Here is a 21,216-nt window from a genome sequence, read left to right on the forward strand (position 1 = left end):
GTTGTCTGACTGAGCTAATAGAGCTTGCTCTCTGCACTAAACTGTCAGGGATGTGCGTATTCCACATGCCTCACAGCAGCTAGGCCAGGCAATGCTTGAAGACGCAAGCAATGTGTTTCCTAGATCCACAGAGGCTGGGAAAAGCAGGAGTTAAACTCTTGAAGGGAGGTGTAAATGGTTTATTGATTGCTGGCTGCTATTGCCTGTTCTGAGCTCCTCCAGAACTAAGCAAATCGATCTTGCCAGATCTATGTAGACAGGAGGAAGAATGGCTTGGATGGACCTGTCCAGAATTTTCTAGTTCTGAAGACCAGAAATTGTAGCCTGTACATCTTTGTAACTAACTAGTAAGGGCCAGGTCGGACCAATCTGTTTCACAAGTCCTATCCATATATTTTTTTTACTTGATGGTCATATGAATCAGGTCACTTTTTAAGAGGAAGTGGCAGACATTTCAGTCCTTTGGGACACAGTGAATGACACGACACTTTGTTCCCTACAGGTCAACTATCAGCTTTCACCTGTATGATTTATTGCTAGTCTTATTTTTTTATTGTGTATTATTTTATATATTGATGAATGGACATTTGAAATTTATTGTTGTATAGGTCTGAGGCAAAAGGAAGGAGAGCTGTATTCACCAAGAAAATGACTCTGATCTTCACTTACTTTCAAAGTTCTCAGAGGACACTGTGTTACGAAGCGTCTTTCAGGGCCCTATGCAGACAGCACAATCCGGAAGGGAGTGAACAGACACTGGGAGGAGACGAGGAACTGGGCTCTTAGACGAACAGGGGGGCGTGACAAAGGTGCTCGTGGTCCAGGCAAACAGTCTAAAGGGAATCCGAAGGGAAATCCAGTACAGGCAAAAGTCCAGAGCCGGGTGATCAATCCAAGACAAACAAGACAAAGTTAAAAGCCGGAGTGGGATCCGGTGAGGGGTCGGAGAGAAAAAGGGGGAACGGGACCAGGCGCTCCAAGTCCAGGACTCGGCTGGTTCGGGACGCCGATAGGAGGCCAATGCCCTTGAGCCGCAGACTTAGGGCGACAAGGTGGTAGGCAAGCCTCCGGGAGTCCCTGTTCCAATGCAGAGCCCGGAACAGAGTGAGCGTCTGGCTTTTGTAGGGAGGCTGAAACAGGGAGCAGGTGCACAAAATCAACTAAAATGTGAACGAGCCAGAGCGCCCTTAAGGGGGAGGGATTGAAATCGTGACACCTTGGGAGAGCCTTCAAGCTTAGAACTTAGTTTTACACTAAGTTTGACACAATGAGAATATGTCTCATGATCTAGATCGGCTATTAGCATAACTTAAGTGATAGGAGTTTGTCTGGGCACCTTTAACCTAAAATCAGAGAACCAGACAGTCCTCCAGATCATTGTAAATTACTCAGAAAAACAAAAGGAAAGTGTGTTAAACGCAAACAGAAAGATTACAGGATTCAGTTTGTGAAGTGTTTTTGCATTTTACCCGTAGTGCTGTCTCTCTTCATCATTGCCATACCTCTTACCTTACTACAGTTCACAGATCTTCAAAGAGAAGTTGGACTTTCTTTTTATCCTGAAACAGAGATTTCCACCGCTTTTGTCTTTCCTTGTTGCTGGATTCATAAGTACAAATGCTTTTAATGCCCAGCTGGGATTCAGAGGGGGGCTATTGAAATATTCAGACAGCAAGGACAATTGTTTTAATTTAGAATAAATCATAGCACGCAAAACCACGTCTGGTTGTGACTGTGGTAGATTATGGTTTCTGACACATTAGCCTCTCAGAATACTGAGTGAGTTACAGGCTTCATGCACAGATGTTTGTATTTTTAACTCAAAAGCAATTGCTTCTTTTAAATTAAGCAGATTTCCAAATTTATACAACACAAGCAAATCAGACTATTGATGGACTTGATTTCAATATGTCATAACCAAAAAATAGTACGATTTCTTTTTTTCATCAAAAAAATAAATTATTCCTGACTGTGCTATCTTTTTTTTCCTAGCACTGTGCATGCTAAGTTAAAATAATACAATCAGGCTGTAAGAACACTAAATTACCACAAATTTGCCAGACCTATCTGCTTTTCATCTGTAATCAAGCTAGCAACAGAAAAAGCTCGACCACATTTCAATACATTTTGAAAAAAATCAGCAATAGCATAACACATTATAAAAACTGACTATTCAAGTAGTAACATCATTACAGATGCACAATTTTCCTTAGACTGTGGTGTTACATTGTGTGTAATGTGCTGCGATACACTGCTTATTTTCTAAAATATACTAAAAGAAGACTAAACGAAGCTCAGCAAGCACCAAATGCTTAAACATTTTTTTTCATGCTAGCTGTGGAGTATGTATGAGAAGGCTAACGGTTTTTACCGCATATTTTTTTTTACCTACAAGCATGGTAAAAAAAAACATACAAATGTATGATGTTAAATGTTCAGAAGTGATGCCAAAGCATATTCTGGTAGTTAATTTACATGAAGCTGCTACAAAGCAAGAAAACTGTTGTTTTTGAGTGTAGTCCTAACGTTTTGTCATCACTTGGGGGCTGAAAGTACCTAAATAGACCTAAGAAAGTTAAAAAATGTTTATGAGAAAAAATAATTGCTTATACTGTATATGTAAATATGTCATGATTTCAGTGGGTCTTTGATCTTCTCTCTCCAGGCTCCCTGAAGTTCGGATCTCAGATAACGGCCCATATGAATGCCATGTGGGGATTTATGATCGGGCAACAAGAGAGAAAGTGGTGTTGGCTTCAGGGAATGTCTTTCTCACTGTTATGTGTAAGTAATTCAGCTTTCACCAGTTTTCAGATTAGAAACTTCATTCCAGACAGGGGAGCTACACCAAAATATATATTTTTCACAGTCCAAATTACTCTTTTTGGAGTGCATTTGCTATTATGGCATTGAACTGTATTCATCTTTGCTGAGTCATATTTACAATTTAAAAAAAATACTTTAACTTTTTAGGGGTGGTGGGAATGGGGGGTTGATTTTCACATACCATGCATAAAGACTAAAATTCACAAAACATTTCTTGTAATTGGAATAAGGACAAAATAATATTACTCCGTGTTCCCTTGGTAATTAAAAACATTTTAGCAACAACACTAAAAGTGTAGCATAGGGACTGTACATCTTCTCTATAATTGATCAGCCTTGTTTTTATCCTTTTTTATCAATTCACATCAAACAAAATGTCACCCGACAGCCATGCAATTGGTTTCCTTGTGGAATTCTCTCATATTTATGTTTGCTGTGTGTAGAAAGCACACTTTGGGGTTTTACTTTATACATTCTGTATACAAAAAAATTATCCTGGCCGTATGCGTGGCTAATTTAAATATGAGCCCTCACCTTCCTTTCATTTTCAGGAAGTTATGGCGAAAGGGGGCATTGTTGAAGAAATCAAAGACTTTGCTTGGAAATGCTAAAAAGAAGAGGGTAAATCTTTGTTTAGCCTGTGCTAATATGAGAGTAAAACACACATTGAAATGAAGCCAAGGATCAGAAGCTTTTGAGAAACCATACTGTGACAGATATGGATGTGACTTTGTTCTTCTTGTGTAGGATCACCATATCTCTATAATTCTCACACAGAGAGTTTACTTTCAAATGCTGCAGGGCTTCACTGTAATTTGAGCTTTTTAGTCTCAACAAGAAATTATAATATTTGACATGTATTCTTATCGTCAAGCAAATATTGAAGTTTTGTCTCCTTTACTTTTGGCGTTAGCATTATAATAAGAACACCTGCTAGCAAATGCGATGAAAACACAGAGGGCATACTATCATCAGGATACTCTTATGAGAATGCCACTGCCAAATGTTTAAAAAATAATTCGTTTTTTTAAAGGTTAAGTCTCCAGTTTTTCATTTTGGCATGGATAATCCACACTGAGTTTTAAGATAATGAAAAACGGGATTGGTTTGTTGCCAACCATAGAAACATTTTCTAAATTAAGTAGCTGTCCTGCCATTTTTTCCTCTCTCAAACCTCTTGGAGTTTGTGTTTTACTTTGTTTCTGAACTTCTCTGCCTAAAGAGTATGAATGTACACCTTACTGATTGTCTCCTGCATCCTTTAAACCATCATTGATTTCTGCAGTCCACACCCAAAACAACAACAATGCATTAAATTGGATTTCCAGAAATCCAATAGCCCATTGAATTGCCTTTAGTGTTCCTTTACTTTGCTTACGCTTGTTGTTTCAAGCAAAGTTGTCCAACTGTGGCACGGAAACCCATTTTAGCTAATGTGGAAAAACACTGATTTGTTTTCATGAGGACATATGTAACTTTATATATTAGAGGGAAGACACTGCAGTCATCTTTCTCATTTGGTCGGTAGCAGCATATTAATCTGAGGGTCTCATTCAGCGTTTTCTTGAAGTTGGCTACTAAATCATCTTCAACATTATGATTGTGTGGTTTGTTCCATTGCTATTCATTGTCTTGTTTTTAATGATGGATGCATATAATCTTAATTTCCATGAGCAGCCTGGGTTATTGTTTCACTATTGGTCCTGGAGTAGTCCATTGGTTTCCTTTTTTAATCTTGGAATTGTCATCATCACATCATACTACTTTCAATAACCACTTATGCAATTCAGGTTCATGGTAGCAATGGGCACAAGGAAGGTTACACCCTGGATGGAACACCAGTCCATCACAGGGCACACACAGACACAAACATGTACACACTCACAACAGCACCAGGACCAATTTTTCTGGAAGCCAATTAACATGCCAGCATGTCTTTGGACAGTAGGAGGAAACCAGAGCCCAGAGGAAACCCACACAAATAAGGATAGCACGTGCAAGATCACAAATAGAACACCAGGTCTGCAATTGGACCCAGGGCCCTGTCATGGGAGCCGGTTCAGGCTTCTGTGAAATGCGCTGTTAAAGACCCTATGCGAGTGTCACGAACAGTTCTTTACGGGCCCTATGCAGACGACACAATCCGGAATAGTGAGGAAACACTAGGAAAAAGTCATGCAGGAGACGGGTATGGAGACAGGGGGGCGTGTCCTAGGTGTGCAGGTGTCCAGGGGAAGTGAGTCCGGGGCGTACGATCCAAGACGAAGTCCAAACAAGAAACCAAAACAGAAGCATAAGTCCATGGCCAGGCAATCCATCGGGACCGGCGGGGGGGATCAGGAACAGAAAGTTAAAACCATGACGGAGCCAGACACAGCAGGACCTGGCTCTCACGAAACGGAATTCAATGAAGAGCCTCGAATGACGTCTGCGTCTGGCTTTTAAGGGGGAACTGAAGAGGGGCTGTAATAAGGAACAGGTGCAGGTAATGGGGCAGAACAAGGAAGGGCTGGAGCGCCCTTAAGAGGAGGAGTAGCGATCGTGACAGCGAGACAGTATAATCCGGAAGTGACTGGAGTAGCACATCAGGGAAGACACAGCAGGATCAGGTGGGGTAGAAACACAGGGGGTGAAGACGGCGGTGATCTGGTGCAAGGGGGGAGCGCAGGCGAACGAGTCCAAAAGGAAGTCCAATGGGGGAAATCAGGGCTCAGTCCAAGCTCCAGTTGCCGGGAGATCCATCCGAGACGAACACAGGGAACAGGGAACTAGGAATATGAATAGTTAAAGGGACAAGTGACTCCGAGCCCCGGACGTCCGTCTTCCAGAGCTGTGCCCAGAACTACGGAGACGCTGAGCTTAAATAGGGAAAAGAGATGATGACTCTGACAGGCCCCAGTGGTGCAAATCAGCAAAACTAACCAGCACCAGTAAACCACCCTGTTCAAGACTAAAGAGATTCAGTTTATTTTATGATATTGATTCTTGTAATGGACTGTAACGCCATCAGGGTAGGTCTATGTTTTCTGGGGCTTTAACTATCATGTCTGAAATGCAGCACCAAGGACTATACGAGGGAAAAGACTTTCTGAGATAAAGCAAAATTGCATCGCTCAATCTAATAGCCAGGATTTAAATGAGTTAACCCCTAATTGGTGAGGACTTACAGGACTTTACTGAATGATGGAGGGAGGAGAGCGTGCACGATTTGTCTCTTTATTCAGTTTGGACATCTCCACTTTCAAAGGCACAGAATAATGGCCCATAGCATTGTGGCTAATTGCCGGCTAAGCTGAAACAGAATTATTCATAACCTATTAGTATGCTGAGTTCTCCGAGAAAGAAAAAGAATGAAAGAAAAGTTAATTAATGAGAAGCTGTAAGAGAAGACAATTTTAATTTTTTAAAGGACCTCATAAATAGGAATTATCATTTTAATGGGCTCTTGTAATTCCCCTGCCAAGGAATTCTATCATTCTGTTTCCAAAGGCTTGAACTCTCTCACTCTGTCCATCTCTCTTTCTTAAAGTTGGACTTTTTTTCCTTGCCCGTTAAAATAGTAATTCTGTTCCTGAAGTCGAGGAGGATTCGTGTATTTTTAAGGACTGAAACCAGGCTATAAAATCAAAGGCAGGTAAAACAGTTCCTATAGACGCACATCTAAATCTAGAAGTGTGTTAAATTTACGTGTTTCAGTCCAAAGGGATTTTGTTTTCTGCATTTGCAGCTTTCCTGTGGATTTTGGATATTAGCATCTGCCGGCCATTTTTCCAGTTATTTCAAATATATATTTTATACAGTTATGAGCAGTTTCACAGAATGATTGGAAATAATGAAAAAAAAATATTTTGAATTTGTAGCAATATCAGCTACAATGTCAGCTACTGTAATATACACTCACAACAGTTTGCAAAGGCACTGTGCTTTTTTGTTTTATTCAAGTGAATTTCAAGGCATTAACCCTGTGATTTCTGAATTGCTGTCTGCAGAAACCACCTATATTAAAATGAGGATTTAAAACATAAGCTTTCATTTATAGCCCAGAACTACATATTGAGCACATGTGAGGTCATTAATAATAATTATCTGGAGCAGTACTGGGCACACTGAGATTGCCAGTATGCACAGCCTGCAGTTTTCCTACTTCAGCTGATGTTGTCAGACTTTCTTCCTAGAAGGCAGCAGTGCACCTTTGACTTCCAAACGATTCTTTCAGTAACTCAATACCTCTAATTATTTGATTAATTTGGATGTGTCCAGCATATCTCTCTGGGCTTAATGGTTATAATTCAGAACAGACTGTCCAGACTTTAAATTTGTTCTGTCTGCTGTATCATGAAGCTTTAAATGTTAAGTCTCACCACTCCATTATTCCCTTGTATTTGTTGTTTTGGAGCTCAGTTTTAAGCAATAAAGAAATACACATGATACCAGTTTATTTACTTGGCAGGAACTTGGCCCCATCCTCAAGTTACTGCTTTGTCATCACCCCCTAGAAACATCTCTCTCTTGCTATGTGCAGTACATAAGAACTGTTATCTACTTCTCTGCTTGGAGGATTAGAGAATCTTCCTTACTTGCCTGATGGAGAATCTAGGCATCTACAAGACAAATATGGGGCTGTGGGTGTATGTTTACAATGCTCCAGAAAGGAAAGGGTGATTTCAAAATAGATTAAATGCTCATGCTGAACGTGAAGCCACTGTTCAAGTGAATTGTTAAGTCTCTGACTGTGAAGGATGACAGTAGAGGTCAGATTCCAAAATGAATACTGAAGTTATCATCAGGAACACCCCCAACTAAGAGCCTGGTCTCACAGTCTTAAAGAAATTCCTTACCATTCATGATACTATGTCATTTTAGAAAGCAGTGAGAAACCCAAAATTAATTAATTATAATAATAGTAGTAATAATTACACATATTAATAATAAGAACAATAATGAATAATAATTCCTCCTTCTTCTCCTCTTTCTTTGCTGCTTATGCAATTTGAAAGAGGTTTTAAAAGGCTTGGGATATCTTTATTTCATGAGAGATAAGAACTGTGCTCTTTAAAGCACTGAAACAAATAAATGGAGCAGGATAATAATGCAAATCAAGAAATGCAAAGGATAATGTTGATGGCTGTTTATCATATGGTATTCATTAACTTTTGAAGAAATCTTTCATACTGTTTTGACCATTGCTTCCAAATGTGACTTATTCAGAAACTCTGATTGTAAGTAAGGCATCATAAGGCTGTTGAAAATGATTATAACAACTCCTAGGACTTGAGGCCTTAGAAATTCAGTTGCTGACAGCAGTCAAGCACAAAAGGAGAATGTCAAAATGTTGGCTTTCAACCTGGGTATCATTTTCTTTTAGTTTACCACTAGCATTGTGATAGAATGCCTGAAGCAAAGGATGATACAATAAGAAACTAGCTTTGAAGCTGACATATGAGCATTTCACCTGACGTGTGGGTACACATTCTGTGACTAATGCAGAGATAACGTGGAACTGAGATCCTTAGGGACTTTTCATGTAAGATTTTCAAAGCAGGTCTGGAACTTAACTGGTCATCAGTCTAAAATGTGTATTCTGTGCTGATCTTGCAGAAGAATTATAATACTTTCAAAATGTATTGACCACAACAATTTCCTCTCTTGCCTCAAAGGTGACATATTTATATATAACTACTATATATAAAACATTACAGTTACATAGAAACATTTCTTTAAATATATTAACACATACATATCCCAGTGCTTTATAGCTTTATCCATTTTCATTTATCTAACTGTTTTACATTAGGCTTTGCCTTGCTATTTAAATTTTTAAGTATGTGCAGTGTGTTGAAATACACTCAGTATTACAATATACATCACAGAATTTAAAAACATACCCAAGAATATCTCTAATGCGACCCGATTACTGGAGCCGTGGTAGCTCAGACAGCAAGGTTTTCTAGCTCGTGACTGGAAGGTCCTGGGTTCAATCCTGGCTACAATCAATGTAGCTTGCTCTAATTCCTTCCAGACAGCTCCCAGATCCACTCACCCTGCTTTCCAAATGAGTACCGGGGGTTAATCCTTCTAGGGGTAATAGGCCGGCCGGGTTATGATGCTGACCACTTCACCTCAACTTCCAGTGTCGGATGGTGGCTGAGAAAAATGGTGGCCCTTACCCCCCATTCACCATAGGCCTTTATGGCTTGAAAATGGGACCTATCTGCCTGCTGCTGATCCAATTACTGATGGAGCATTGTCCAGTTGTAGACATACTGTAGGTAGGACTTGACATGTGATACATGAGATTCCCAGAGACTGTTTTTTTATCTTTGTAAATTGAACACACACAAAAAAATAGGAAATAGAAAAATTAGGAAGGTTAGATTTTTGATGGAAGGGAGAAACTAACTTTAATTGCAAATTATAGTTTGCAATGTTGCAGTGTTGAGGGATTGTAAGACCATAATGAAAGCTACAGATGAGAGCAGACCAAATCATCCCACTTTGCACAGTTGTTTGCTGGCAGTGTAATGACCCAAGAGCCCCATGAAACCATTTCTTAAAGCATCCTAAGGAGTAAGCTAAATACATACATTTAGCTTACTCCTTGAAATTATTTTCTCAGGAGATATACCCCTTGCTCTGTAAAGACTTCTGTTATCTCCTCTGAATGTCTGAATGCCCCTAAGATTAATTCTATTTTTGTTCCCTGTTCCCTGTTCCTTGTACCATGAAGATGTTATTACCTTTCAGGACTTTTTAATACCTCAGTCAAGTCCAAGTTCAAGCAAAAAGCATCCAGATCTCTTAATCTGAGTGTGACATTTCTTGATGACCGCAAATAACTCTTGTTGCCCTCTTTTGTTCTGAAACTGAAACAGAAAGATCTCTCTTGCATAATATTCCAAATGGAGTTTGTGTACACCTACCATTTTCTTTTTTCAAGTTTAAAATTTAAAAACTTTAAATATATCGCTGTAAACATTTTTTCTCTAATTTAAATGATACATTTCATGAAATCCAATCATTTTATTCCCCACTCAGCCTAATGAGGAAAGAGAGATGCCAACATAAAGTCCTAGAGCATTCTCATGCTTAGCTTGTTTTAGTTCCGTAATGTCCATCTCTTACTTAAAAATCTACATTCTTGCTTCAGAAACACTGATATTAAGAACGGTCAATTTAGTAGGTTTGCTTCCTGACATTTCAAAACCGCAGCTAGTTGTTAGACACTGCACTTCTTTCAAAGTTTGACTTTGCAGCACATTAAAAGCTGCAGCACATTATCCAGATCTTTTGCCCTAAATCCATTCTCTTAACCTTTATAGAGAACAGTGAGGTAATTGAGAGCATACCATTCACGAGACAGCCAGATTAGTATTTATGTACACAGACAGGGAAATGAGCTGTAAGGTGATTGGGGAGTAATTATTCTTATATCCCATAAAACAAGGATTCATTTTAATTAGCCCAAATTTAATTAAGTGTTATATATTTAGCCATTCCTTTATTAATGTCTACTATTAATGTAAACTGCGCCAACCATCACTGTCTACTTCACCTTCACCCTCCTATCCTTTCCCATGTGTCTGACTAAACTGTTATTGTAAGGACGCTAGGCCCCATGTTTATTGAAATGGGTTAATAGATTGGAATTCCTACTTGTGTATGGCCTACTTTCACAAATTGTTCCACGTACATCTGCACTTCTTCCTGTGGCCATTCTTCTTCTGAGGAAATTGCAGTTTACCAGGAGTTTTAAGGCAGTGGTACTCCTTGAAAAAAGTTTCAGAATCCTGCTGCATTAGGAAACAACGATGGGGGATCGCTCTCTGAGGCACCAAGTTTAGATTCCCTTTTCTTTCTGCTCAGTTTTGAAGTTCAGCCTCTGTTCGTTTTTGTCTGGAGAGTGAAAATTATATTCATTTCATTTACATAAACAGCAGCTAGCAGCCAAAGCAACGGACAGAGCAGAACCATTCACGCATTACAAATAGTCTTCTCGCCTTCAATTTGTTCTGAAATAAAGACTACTGTAAAATACAGTGCACTCAAGCTGATTTCAATCTTGAATAATTTCTGTTTTTCATACTGTACAGCTGAAAGTTTGTGCGAACTCTTATTTTTTTGAGACAAATACTACAATGCCAGTTTAAACGTCAGTCCATACTTTTCTTGACATCCATCCGCACAGCCAGTATGTCAGCAGCAACCCTGCAAGTACTGTATAGAACAGTAACTTTTTTTACTGCTGAACAAGCACCCATTACTCTGTTTGCCATGCTTTTAAAGGCAGGGAAGGAGATCAATATCACTTTTCCTATGAAACAAAAGTAACAAATCATTCTTAAAACTAGTGATCTATATTGACTTTGGCATCTAGGGTCTCTATCAGGCTAACTTAGTAGCCTTCCATTTTCCCATTACCAGTCAGCTCAGTTTAAATCACCATTCTCTTTGAATAGAAGTGGACAGGGATTTGCCTTGTAGAATCTGCTACCACCGTGACTACAGATTTTAATGTGCCGTGGAAATTGCACTCTTTCTTTAGTTGTACACCATGTGCAATGCTGTTGAGCGTATAATGGCTGTCATTCACTTTGCTTTGTAAAGTTCCTTGTGAGGCCACAGCGTGGGCGAAGGCATTTTTACATGTTGCAATTCGAAAATACCAGTTGCATCACTAATCTGCATTGTTCACTTCTCGTTCTGCATGAAACATAATTCTCCGGTGTCTTGCATATGACCTTAAGTTTTTAAAACCCACTTCCTGCCAAAGAATTATTTTCTTCACCCTGTTTCTGTGTCTGGCAGCTACAGTGTAAGTTAGTTTCTGCATGCTGTAAAATGATTTATGTTTGCAATTGTAGAAAAAGTGAGCACCTGTATCTTTATTCTGTTTAAAATGATGAGAGTCACTAAAGTATTTAAATAAAGTCATTAAAGTAGTTTACCTTTGGATCTTTTTCCTTTTTATTTAAGAAGATTTTACTGTTCTTAAACATAGGATCTGCCATCTAGGCAGCACTAAAGCAAGGCTCTCATTTAGGTGATTTCTTGTCATTTTTTATATGCAGCAGTTCCTTGTGTCTCTTTTCCATTATCCAACTCAGTGTCTATCTGTAAATTCAGAGGATTAGTCTAAAACTTTAAATGAGCTTTTGGCTGAGTTTGTCTATTGATGAAGAAAGCCAGTCTCTAGATGTGCTTGTTGCTTGTATCCCACCATTGTCACTCTCCTGATCAAGGAGTGGAGTTATTTCATCAATATATAACCAGGATTCATAGCCATAAACATTTTTAAAAAGCGGCTGTGTCCATCAATCACTCAAGACTCATATAGAATCATTATAATACACGGAATCTAGAATCGCTAGTGTCTTTGCATGTATGATGTGTTGAATTCTACCCTGGCCAAGATTCAGTCACAGTTTCTCAGGAACCACCCACCTCTGATTTTCACATCGCCTCCTCAGACAGCGGAAGCTTTTAGCTATGCCAAAAGGCTGGATCTCCACCATGGCAAGATTCAGGGCTGTCCAGTTCTTGGGGGATTATGTTACTTTATAACTGTCTAGATGTGGTCTGTTACAAGAAATTATTGAACAAAACTATATACTCAGCTTCAATGACAATAGCGAAATTGCTGCCCGATGATACAACAGTGGTGGTCCTCATTAGCAACAATGATGAATTACTATACAGAGAGGAGGTGGAGCAACTAGTGGACTGGTGCACAAACAACAACCTATCGCTTAATGTAAACAAAACAAAAGAGATAATCATTGACTTCAGGAGGGCCCACGCTGATCACTCCCCACTGTACATCAACGGCTCCCCTGTGGAGACAGAAGCACCATGTTTCTTGTGTACACATTATAGATGACCTCACTTGGTCCCTCAATACCACCTCCCTAGCCAAGAAGGCACAGCAGCGTCTCTATTTCCTGCGGCGACTGAGGAGGGCAAACCTTCCCCCACCCATTCTTACCACTCTCTACAGAAGCACCATTGAGAGCACCTTGACCAGCTGTATCACTGTTTGCTTTGGGAATTGCAATGCTTCAGACCTCAAGACCCTGCAACGAATTGTGGAAACAGCTAAAAAGATCATTGGAGCCTCACTCCCTTCCATTTCTCTCACGTATCACAAATACTGCTTACACAGGGCCTCCAGTATAGTAGATGACCCCTCCCATAACCTCTTTGCCCTCCTACCATCTGGAAAAAGATATCGCAGTGTACGGGCCAGCTCCACCAGACTCTGGAACAGCTTCTTCCCGCAGGCTGTCAGGCTCCTCAACACCCTGGAATCTACTTGCACCCACCCCAGTTCCAGAAACAGGGTTTAAATCCCCCCAGTGTGTTGTGTATATTGTATTATGTATTTTGTAATTTGCACTATCTGCACATTGCACTATTAGTATCCTGTCTGCAATGTCTATGTCAGCATCCTGTCTGTCCTGTCTGTATTTGCACCATGGACCAGGAGGAGCGACATTTCGTTCCACTGTATACTTGTATATTGGCTGGAATGACAAATAAACATGAACTTGAACTTGACTTGATTTTAATCAAAACATTTCTTGATGCTATTACTTTAAACAGTTTGTTCTTTGGAATCAAGGTTACAATAACAACCCAGAGGTAGCAAAGGTGAGCCCAGTTAAATGAAAGGTCTTTGTTTTCTCTTTATAATCTAAACTATTGATAACGTGATTTTTTTTCGACATGCTAGGCTTGTACGTCTGATTTTATTTTCTCTGCAGGATACTAGGCTTGTTTATTAAGATCTGTAGGACACTGCATCCTTAAACTGGCCATTGTTTATCTAAAAGTGTCCATGTGGTCTGAGTGTTGATCTCAAGCACAGCCTGGAACTGTCTTTTTGGCATAGCTTTCTCTCAGCGGAGGACGCAATAATTATTTTTCAGACCTGACATATTTCTATTAGTTACTCAAAGCCTTGCATCCATATCTTGCATGATCATTAGAAATTGTATTATTAAGGCAAAGATGTGCCTGTTATCTATTGCCGGTTGTTTCTTAACAAATTTATTTTTAGTTATGCATTCATTGTCTTTTTCAATGTCCCATTTTAACATGTACACTAAGGTTCTTATTTACTATTCCAGTCCATTGGCTCCCAGATTTACAGGCAAATACATCTATTTGTTTTACATGTCTAAAATGAAATCCTGGATGAATTTGACTTCTAATCTTCCTTATATTGTCCAAACAGAAAAAAAGGCATTTAAAAAACTCAGTTTAAAAAAAATGCAAAAAAAACAAGTGTTGACACACATTCAAAGTCAAAATTGGTTGACTGAAGAATTGTCTATTTTCCTTTGCTTTTGCAGTTCTCATAGGAAAAAGCAATAATATTGAGGCACATTAAATCACTAATATATTAATAAACTTATATATTAAAAATTACCTACAAAAATACAGAACTTCCTTTATATAGTTGTTTTGCTGTGGGAGTAATCTGTGTAAGATATCTAAATTAAGGGGTAAGCAGTAGTGTGAATTCCCAGATTTACATCCATAACCAATATGTAATAACTCCAATAATGGGTCCAGTGGTCTTTTACTCACTGTGCTATCTCTTTATCATTGTCATAACCTTATTTATTCTTAATGGGAGACAGAAGCCCAGATAGTCACCATCTCAACACCTTCAGTTCAAAATGGGGCATTGAAGATATCATCTAAAGGATATATGCTGCTTCTCTTACATGTTTTGCTTCTGTGCCAGTATAGTGAAAAACACCACCTGTGAGTGACCTTCACTGAAGGTTCTTCTCTTTTTTAAAATGTGCATCTCAAGATATTCTTAAAAAATACCATCTTCCTCAGAGCTGCTGCCTGAGAGGGTGACCTTGGTCTGTCTTACAAGGTGGTATGCCCTTGATTTTCCGTTCCTCACTCCCTGAATGTTTCAGAACTCTCAAACTTTCAACCACCCTCCCTGCCATTAATCTTCAACTTCACTTTTAATACATCAGGTTGTATCCCACTGATGTCTCATTTCCACTCACTCTCTCTGTTGCATGTAGCTATTTGCTTTATTCTCTTTGTGGTCTTTTCTCCTTTCCCTCTCTATCTTCCCTTTTCTCTCTGTCTTTACCTCTTTTGGGCATAGAATTGGTTTCTCCGCTGGGTGGGTGCAGTTGATAAAAAGAAAGGCCCTAGCAGAGAGAGGAGATTCTTTGAACCTTCTGAAAAAGATGTTAATTAGCAGGGCATCCCTTGTGGGAAACGGTCCACGTAACATTTGAATGTTAGCATGAGCTGTGATCTGCTGCTGTCAATTCCACTGCTAGGAAGTGAAGACACTTGACTGCATGTAGTCTCGGGGGTTGTAGTGGAAAAGCCAACAAAATATCAGCTTGTATTCTTGGTAATCATGAGCTACAAAATTCACTGGATTCTCCCAAGTCTCTTTTTAAATAAATACAAGTGGTATATCGTCTTTGGTGTGTTACATGAGCCAGCAGAGGACTTAGATATCACTTATGGTCATCTTAAACCAGATGAGTGTCCTTTCCAAATCCAAAAACTGGACTGTCATCCAGTGTCATCCATCTTCCATAAACCTGGAAAACCTGAGGTACATATGTTGAATGTGTTAACATATTAATAGCTGAATTAGCTATCTGCTGTTTTGCATGGCCACTGCACTGTAGTATAAGAGTTCTGTCATCCCTGACTGCTACAACAGGCTCTCTGATAGACCCAGAGAGATGCAGGCAAGCAATAAATTGCAGGGATGAAAACATATAGGCTCTAAACCCACTGAATGCAGCCCATAGGCATGTAACAAATGGATTCGTCCTCCGTTCACTGGTTTTGTAAAGCTGAATACAAATTAGCTGAGGCAAGCGGAGGAAATCCAAAAGAAGAATTTGCGGTCGATTTGAGACACTTCTTATGGACTGTGTCAGCAGATCCATCAAGGGGAACGTGGCAGGCCATGGCTTTAATTGTCTAAATGGAAAACCAATGTGTGGCTTTCTGTATTAAAATCATAACCATGTACCCACATAGCAAGACAGATAACCTGTAATTTAAAAAAGAAGAAATGTTTTACATCGGTGCCTTATGGAAATATAAGGCATAGTGCCTTTTTATGGATATTTATTTACTTATTCACTTTCAAAGTCTCAGAGTATAATTTTCAGCAATAACAAGGATTTGAGGTACTAAGCAAGGGAACCTTCTGGCTATTACAGCATGTCAAGGGGTCTTAAGGGAATATTGGAGGCTTCAGTAATGTAATTTCAGTGAATCGTCGGGAAACAGCTGTTTGGTTGGAGATCCTGATTTTGCATAAGGGATACTATTTTCAAGTTTCAGAGAAGTTAAAGCTGGGACTTATTGAAGCGACAAAAATACTATTGCCCACTCAATTAGACTAAATCCCAGTACAGATTAAAGATGAAAGCACTGACCTCTTCCAGGCCACCTGTTTGCACTGCTCCTATTATGTAAAGTATCCAGATGCCATATTGTCGCTACAGTTCTTTCATGGTATTGTTTCAGTCACATCAGGAATACCAGAAACAGAGCACAAAGAGGGAGGTCTGTATCTTGCAGTATTCTGAGTGTTGCAGATAATATGTTCTTGTTTCCTGGCTCTCAAAATGTCCAAGAAAAAGACATAGTATTAAGAACTATGGCAACAGCATTAAATTTACTGCTGCATTTTACTGTAAGCAAACTATGCATGGATCATCTACAATATTACTGTGAAAATAAATGATAAATACTCTCCCTAGCTCTAAAAACTGACACTGTTACTAGGACTAAGCCCTTAGTATTCTGTATTCACATGGCTGCATAGAGCTTGAATTACCAATTACAATTATAATTGTTATGGTAGGTCATAGGACATTATATAGAGACCTTGTCAGCACCTATGGGCCTGTGTGACACTAAAATGTAAACCTCCTTTTGGCCTGTGAGCACTCTTTGAGGAAATTGTTTTTCAAGGAAATAAGTAAACGGTGTTTGGCCAGACCCTGGGGTACAATAGGAGGAGCACTTTTGGGAAGCCCATTCCCTGGGTGGTTTGAGTCTGATGCTCACAAATGTTTGGATATCTGTGCCAAAGGCTGGATCAGGAGGCATTATCACACATTGTGCCTCGTTAGGAAATTGATAAAGTGGCGGTCTGTCTCTTAGTTCTGTCTGGAAGCTGTAAGTGGATTTGGTTAAAGGGGATTAGCTATCCCTAGCTAGGACTAACCTGGGTTGAGCTGAGTCGAGCTCACTAGAGAATGGAGTTCCGTCCTGTCTCAATACACAGTTAGGGCAGGCCGTGGGTTCTATATTTGTATACCAAACGATGCAAATAAAAATACTTTGCAACAGGTGGTCCAGACATTTGTGGGGATAACTACAAGGTAGGTGTATTATAATGTGGCTTTGGGGTTTTCTACAGACAAAGCACAGACCCACGCTGTAAAATGTATACACCCAGTTCTTGATAGCAGGCTTCCTCATCTGCAGAGTGAAATGAAATTTGTGCAAGGGCCTAAATAAGTAAGAAGTGAAAAATCAGAAAATTGCGGATGATCTATTCTCCTCCTTTAGTAATTACCAAGTAATTTGTAATGTATTTATTTTATTTCTGTCTGTCAGGCCAAATTATCTATCATTAGGGCTTAGATTCTGACTAGCTATATATCTAAATACTATGCTCTGTGCATATAAATAGAGGAAGTAATGGAATTATTACCTTATCACTTTTAGCTCTGTGATATATGAAGACACGTTACATAAGCTTTTCAAATAATGAAGTTGTATCCAAAACTAAAGTACGATTTCAGTGCTGGCAATTATTGATAACTAATTATTTTCTAAATTACATGAAATCACTGGGAATTACATTAGATATGCACAGCTTACTTATTTTAAGCAGAAAAGACTAAATCATAGTCAACTGCACCGTTTCAAATTGCTTTAATCTCCTTGATTGCTTTCCAAGAATTACTGATTCTAAACAATTAAGTTTCCGTTAATTACCTTTAATTCATATTCCCTCTAATTGTGTTTAAGGTAAACATTATTATACTTATTATACTTATATCCCATCAATAATTTGTTTCACGTCAGTGTTTTTTTCAGTCATCATCATTTAAATATGGGAAAATGGCAGCTGTCTAGGAGCAAAAAAAGAATTTGTTCATTTCATTTAGCCAGTTGTGCATATCATTTCCCAAAACCTAACAACAGAATTGTTGAAATAAAATGCTTTCCCTCATTTTTGCTAATCATTTTTTGTTTATCTGGTTTTATCCTTTTTTGTATTTTTCTTTAGGATTTCCTAGAATCTCTCCACAAAACCATCCAAAAAACCATCACACTAGCTTCAGGCTCGTAGGCAGAGAAAGGCCTCGATATGCCTTCTGGCAATCAGAGTTAAAATAAACTGTCTTCTGTTAATGACATTTACTCATTTTCTGCTTAATGAACCCAAAAGGTCATTGCCTCACAATAATGACTATATTTCTGCTTTTTGTGAATAACACTCAGGCAGTCGCTGTTGTTTTTTTAGCAAGTCTCGTGTGGCACAGTGTTAAAGCATTTTGAGACTCTCAGCTCAGTCTTTCTGTGAGCAGGTGTACATTTTGCTTTACATCTCAATGAAGTACCGTGAGCCTATGAAAAGGGTTGCAGAAGTGATCATTTTGCAGAACACTCGGTCCTGTCTGTCTGTCTTCCTCTAACACTCCAAGTTAGAGTGATGGCTTAGGCTCTTCCTTTCATGGGAAAATAAATGACAGCAGTGGAGAAAACTGAAGTTATCTCTTTTTAAAGGTAACCGGTTCAATATCCCGCCCTCTACACAAACAAAAGTTTTTTCAGTGTTTAAAATTCATGAGTTGGTGTGGATTTTCTTTTCTTTTTTGGCTTCTTCTTCCAGTCGGTATGTTCCCTCGGTGTTTGAAGAATCTTATTGGTATTTCCTTTTCTCATCCTTGAGATTTTCTGTTGTGGAAAGTCTCCCCAAGAAAGGTAGAATAATTATTTATATGGGTTTCTCAGCTGCACAGCTCCAGCCTTCAGAAATATGTTCCTTTCTGTTGTGTTATTTCGCATCTCTAACTTAATAATTATTAACTAAAAAGTTATCTTTCAGTTTGGATGTTGAAATGTTCCTATGCCTGTTAGTTTTTGTTCCATTTGATCTCTTGCTTACTGACATGAAACCTTAATTAATCTAATAAACTGATAAATTAGACCTTCATCTGTTTCTACTCTTAAAGGTGCTGATTTCAAGCAGTGTGTAAAATTTTACTTATCATCCAATTAGTAAATAATTTGAATGTATAGTCAGACAATTTATTATTTGAATTATGTAGTTGAAAGTTGGGATTGAACACCAGTAGACCTCGGATACTTGAGAAAGGTAATTAAAAAACTAGTTACTGTTTCCATAAACCACAGATACAGTATGGCCAATCTGCACGCCTCCTGCGTTCAAATCGGTAGAACCGAAGAGGAAGACTGTATTAAGACCTTTGTTATCAATGTCTCTTCACATTTACTATCAAAGATTAAGAATTGATGGAGAAATGAATTGCTTCAGGTGTTTTTCCAATACAACCTGAGCCATACATTTGGAGAAATGCTGGCAACATCTTTAAACATTCTGAGACAGAGTCTCTCACCTATATTCCTGTGCACTTATTTATTAATCTGTACAAAAGCAGTCTGTTTACAGACAGCAGCCCACACTTGGCCTACAGCATTGGAGCCTTAATAAAACAACTGGGAAGGACAATCACTTCATAATAAATCATTTATAAGGTTGAAATAATTAGAAAGTGCTGAGAAAAAAGTAACTATATACAGAGTTCAGAAAATTAATATCATAGGATACTTTCTTAGACTTTAAAGTGGTCATCTGTTTTCTGTTCTGATCAATACCTTGCACATATTTGGGATTTGAAATGTATAATTCAAATTGATGAAACCCTGTCCTAACATGCATCTGTCAGTTCCTGTTAGTCCGTCCCTTAGTTTTCATGAGAAGCATGGGCAAGGTTGTAGAGCGATTTCCTTCTTATACCATTGCAGCTAAAGTCCATTACAAATGAAAGAACCACAGAAAAAATGGCAATGATCATGGTTCACTGAAAACACACAACCAATTATGGCAATTATGGTTGCAATAAGGAGCGGTACGGTGGCTCTGTGGCTAAGGATCTGCACCTGTGGCTGGAAGGTTGCCAGTTCGTATCTTGCGGCCAGGAGAGGAATGCTACTCTGTTGGGCCCCTTAACCCCGACTGCTCTAGGGGTGCTGTATAGATGGCTGACCCTGTGCTCTGACCCCCAACTTCTCTCCCTCTCTGTGTGTTTCATGGAGAGCAAGTTGAGGTATGCAAAAAGACAAATTCCTAATACAAGAAATTGTATATGGCCAATAAAGTGATCTTCTTATCTCTGGGATGAGCTATGCTGTCAATGATTAGCTTTTGGCATAAATAAAAATAACCAGGCAACTCCCTCATAAATTCTGTTTAAATCACTCTGATAACCATCTAGTTATTTTGCGGATCACTCTTCACCTCAAACCACCATTAGCAGGCAGGAGCAAAGTTGCAAACGCAAAAAAGCTTGTCAGTGTCTGTCTGTGTGCATGCTTCTGATCAACTATAAGAGAAAACAGTTAGTTTAACATGATTCTGATAGTTAATGGACTTGTAGTGAAGTGTAATATATATATAATCTAAATATAGGAACAAGTAATGGGTTTATTCCATGCTGAAAAGAGAAGAGAGAAAACACAACATTTCGGCTGCAAAGCCTTCTTCAGGTGTATGCATCTTCAGGTCTGTGCTCTTTTATTTGTAATGGACTTTAGCTGCAATGGTATAAGAAGGAAATCGCTTTACAACCTTCCCCAATCTATATATATGTGATTCTGAAATATTACATTTTAGGATTTGCATATATTTACTTCCAGTGAACTAATATTGGAGTTTATAAAGGTATTTTTCTGTCAAGTGCTAGCCCAACAAACCCAAGTAAGTAAAAATATGAGTAACAGGCCTCCTCCTAATATTAAAGCATTTGCATTCCATCCTACACCCCATCCCATGCAGCATCTTGACTGACTGCACCTGGGAGGATCCCAGATGTCCTTGTCCTTATGGCCAGGCTACCTTCCAGCCAAATCTCTATCTCCAACTGCAAACACATGAAACCACTCAATCAACACCAGGGTTAGTCTAAAGCTCTTGAATTGCTGTTGTTTTATGGTACCTTGAGATGTTGCTTGAAAAGCATTAAAAACAAAATGTATTATTATCCAATGTTACCTTTGAGGCTCTTATTTGTAATGTAATAACTAAGTATTCCCTTTCTGCTTGGAAGAATGAGTGTT

At 38.8% G+C, this 21,216-nt stretch overlaps 1 protein-coding gene across 1 annotated transcript in view; it reads left to right on the top strand.

Annotated features, from left to right (window-relative positions):
• Positions 1–21,216, top strand: part of LOC148817500 (immunoglobulin superfamily member 21-like) — a 222,501-nt gene that overhangs the window by 150,104 nt on the left and 51,181 nt on the right. Inside the window, exon 4 of the mRNA XM_088938144.1 lies at positions 2,666–2,784. Within this exon, the coding sequence (XP_088794270.1) occupies positions 2,666–2,784 (119 nt within the window). The remainder of the gene's footprint in view (positions 1–2,665; positions 2,785–21,216) is intronic.

Source organism: Atractosteus spatula, chromosome 20, assembly GCF_055471065.1.
Source record: "Atractosteus spatula isolate fAtrSpa1 chromosome 20, fAtrSpa1.hap1, whole genome shotgun sequence".
Lineage (NCBI taxonomy): Eukaryota > Metazoa > Chordata > Actinopteri > Semionotiformes > Lepisosteidae > Atractosteus > Atractosteus spatula.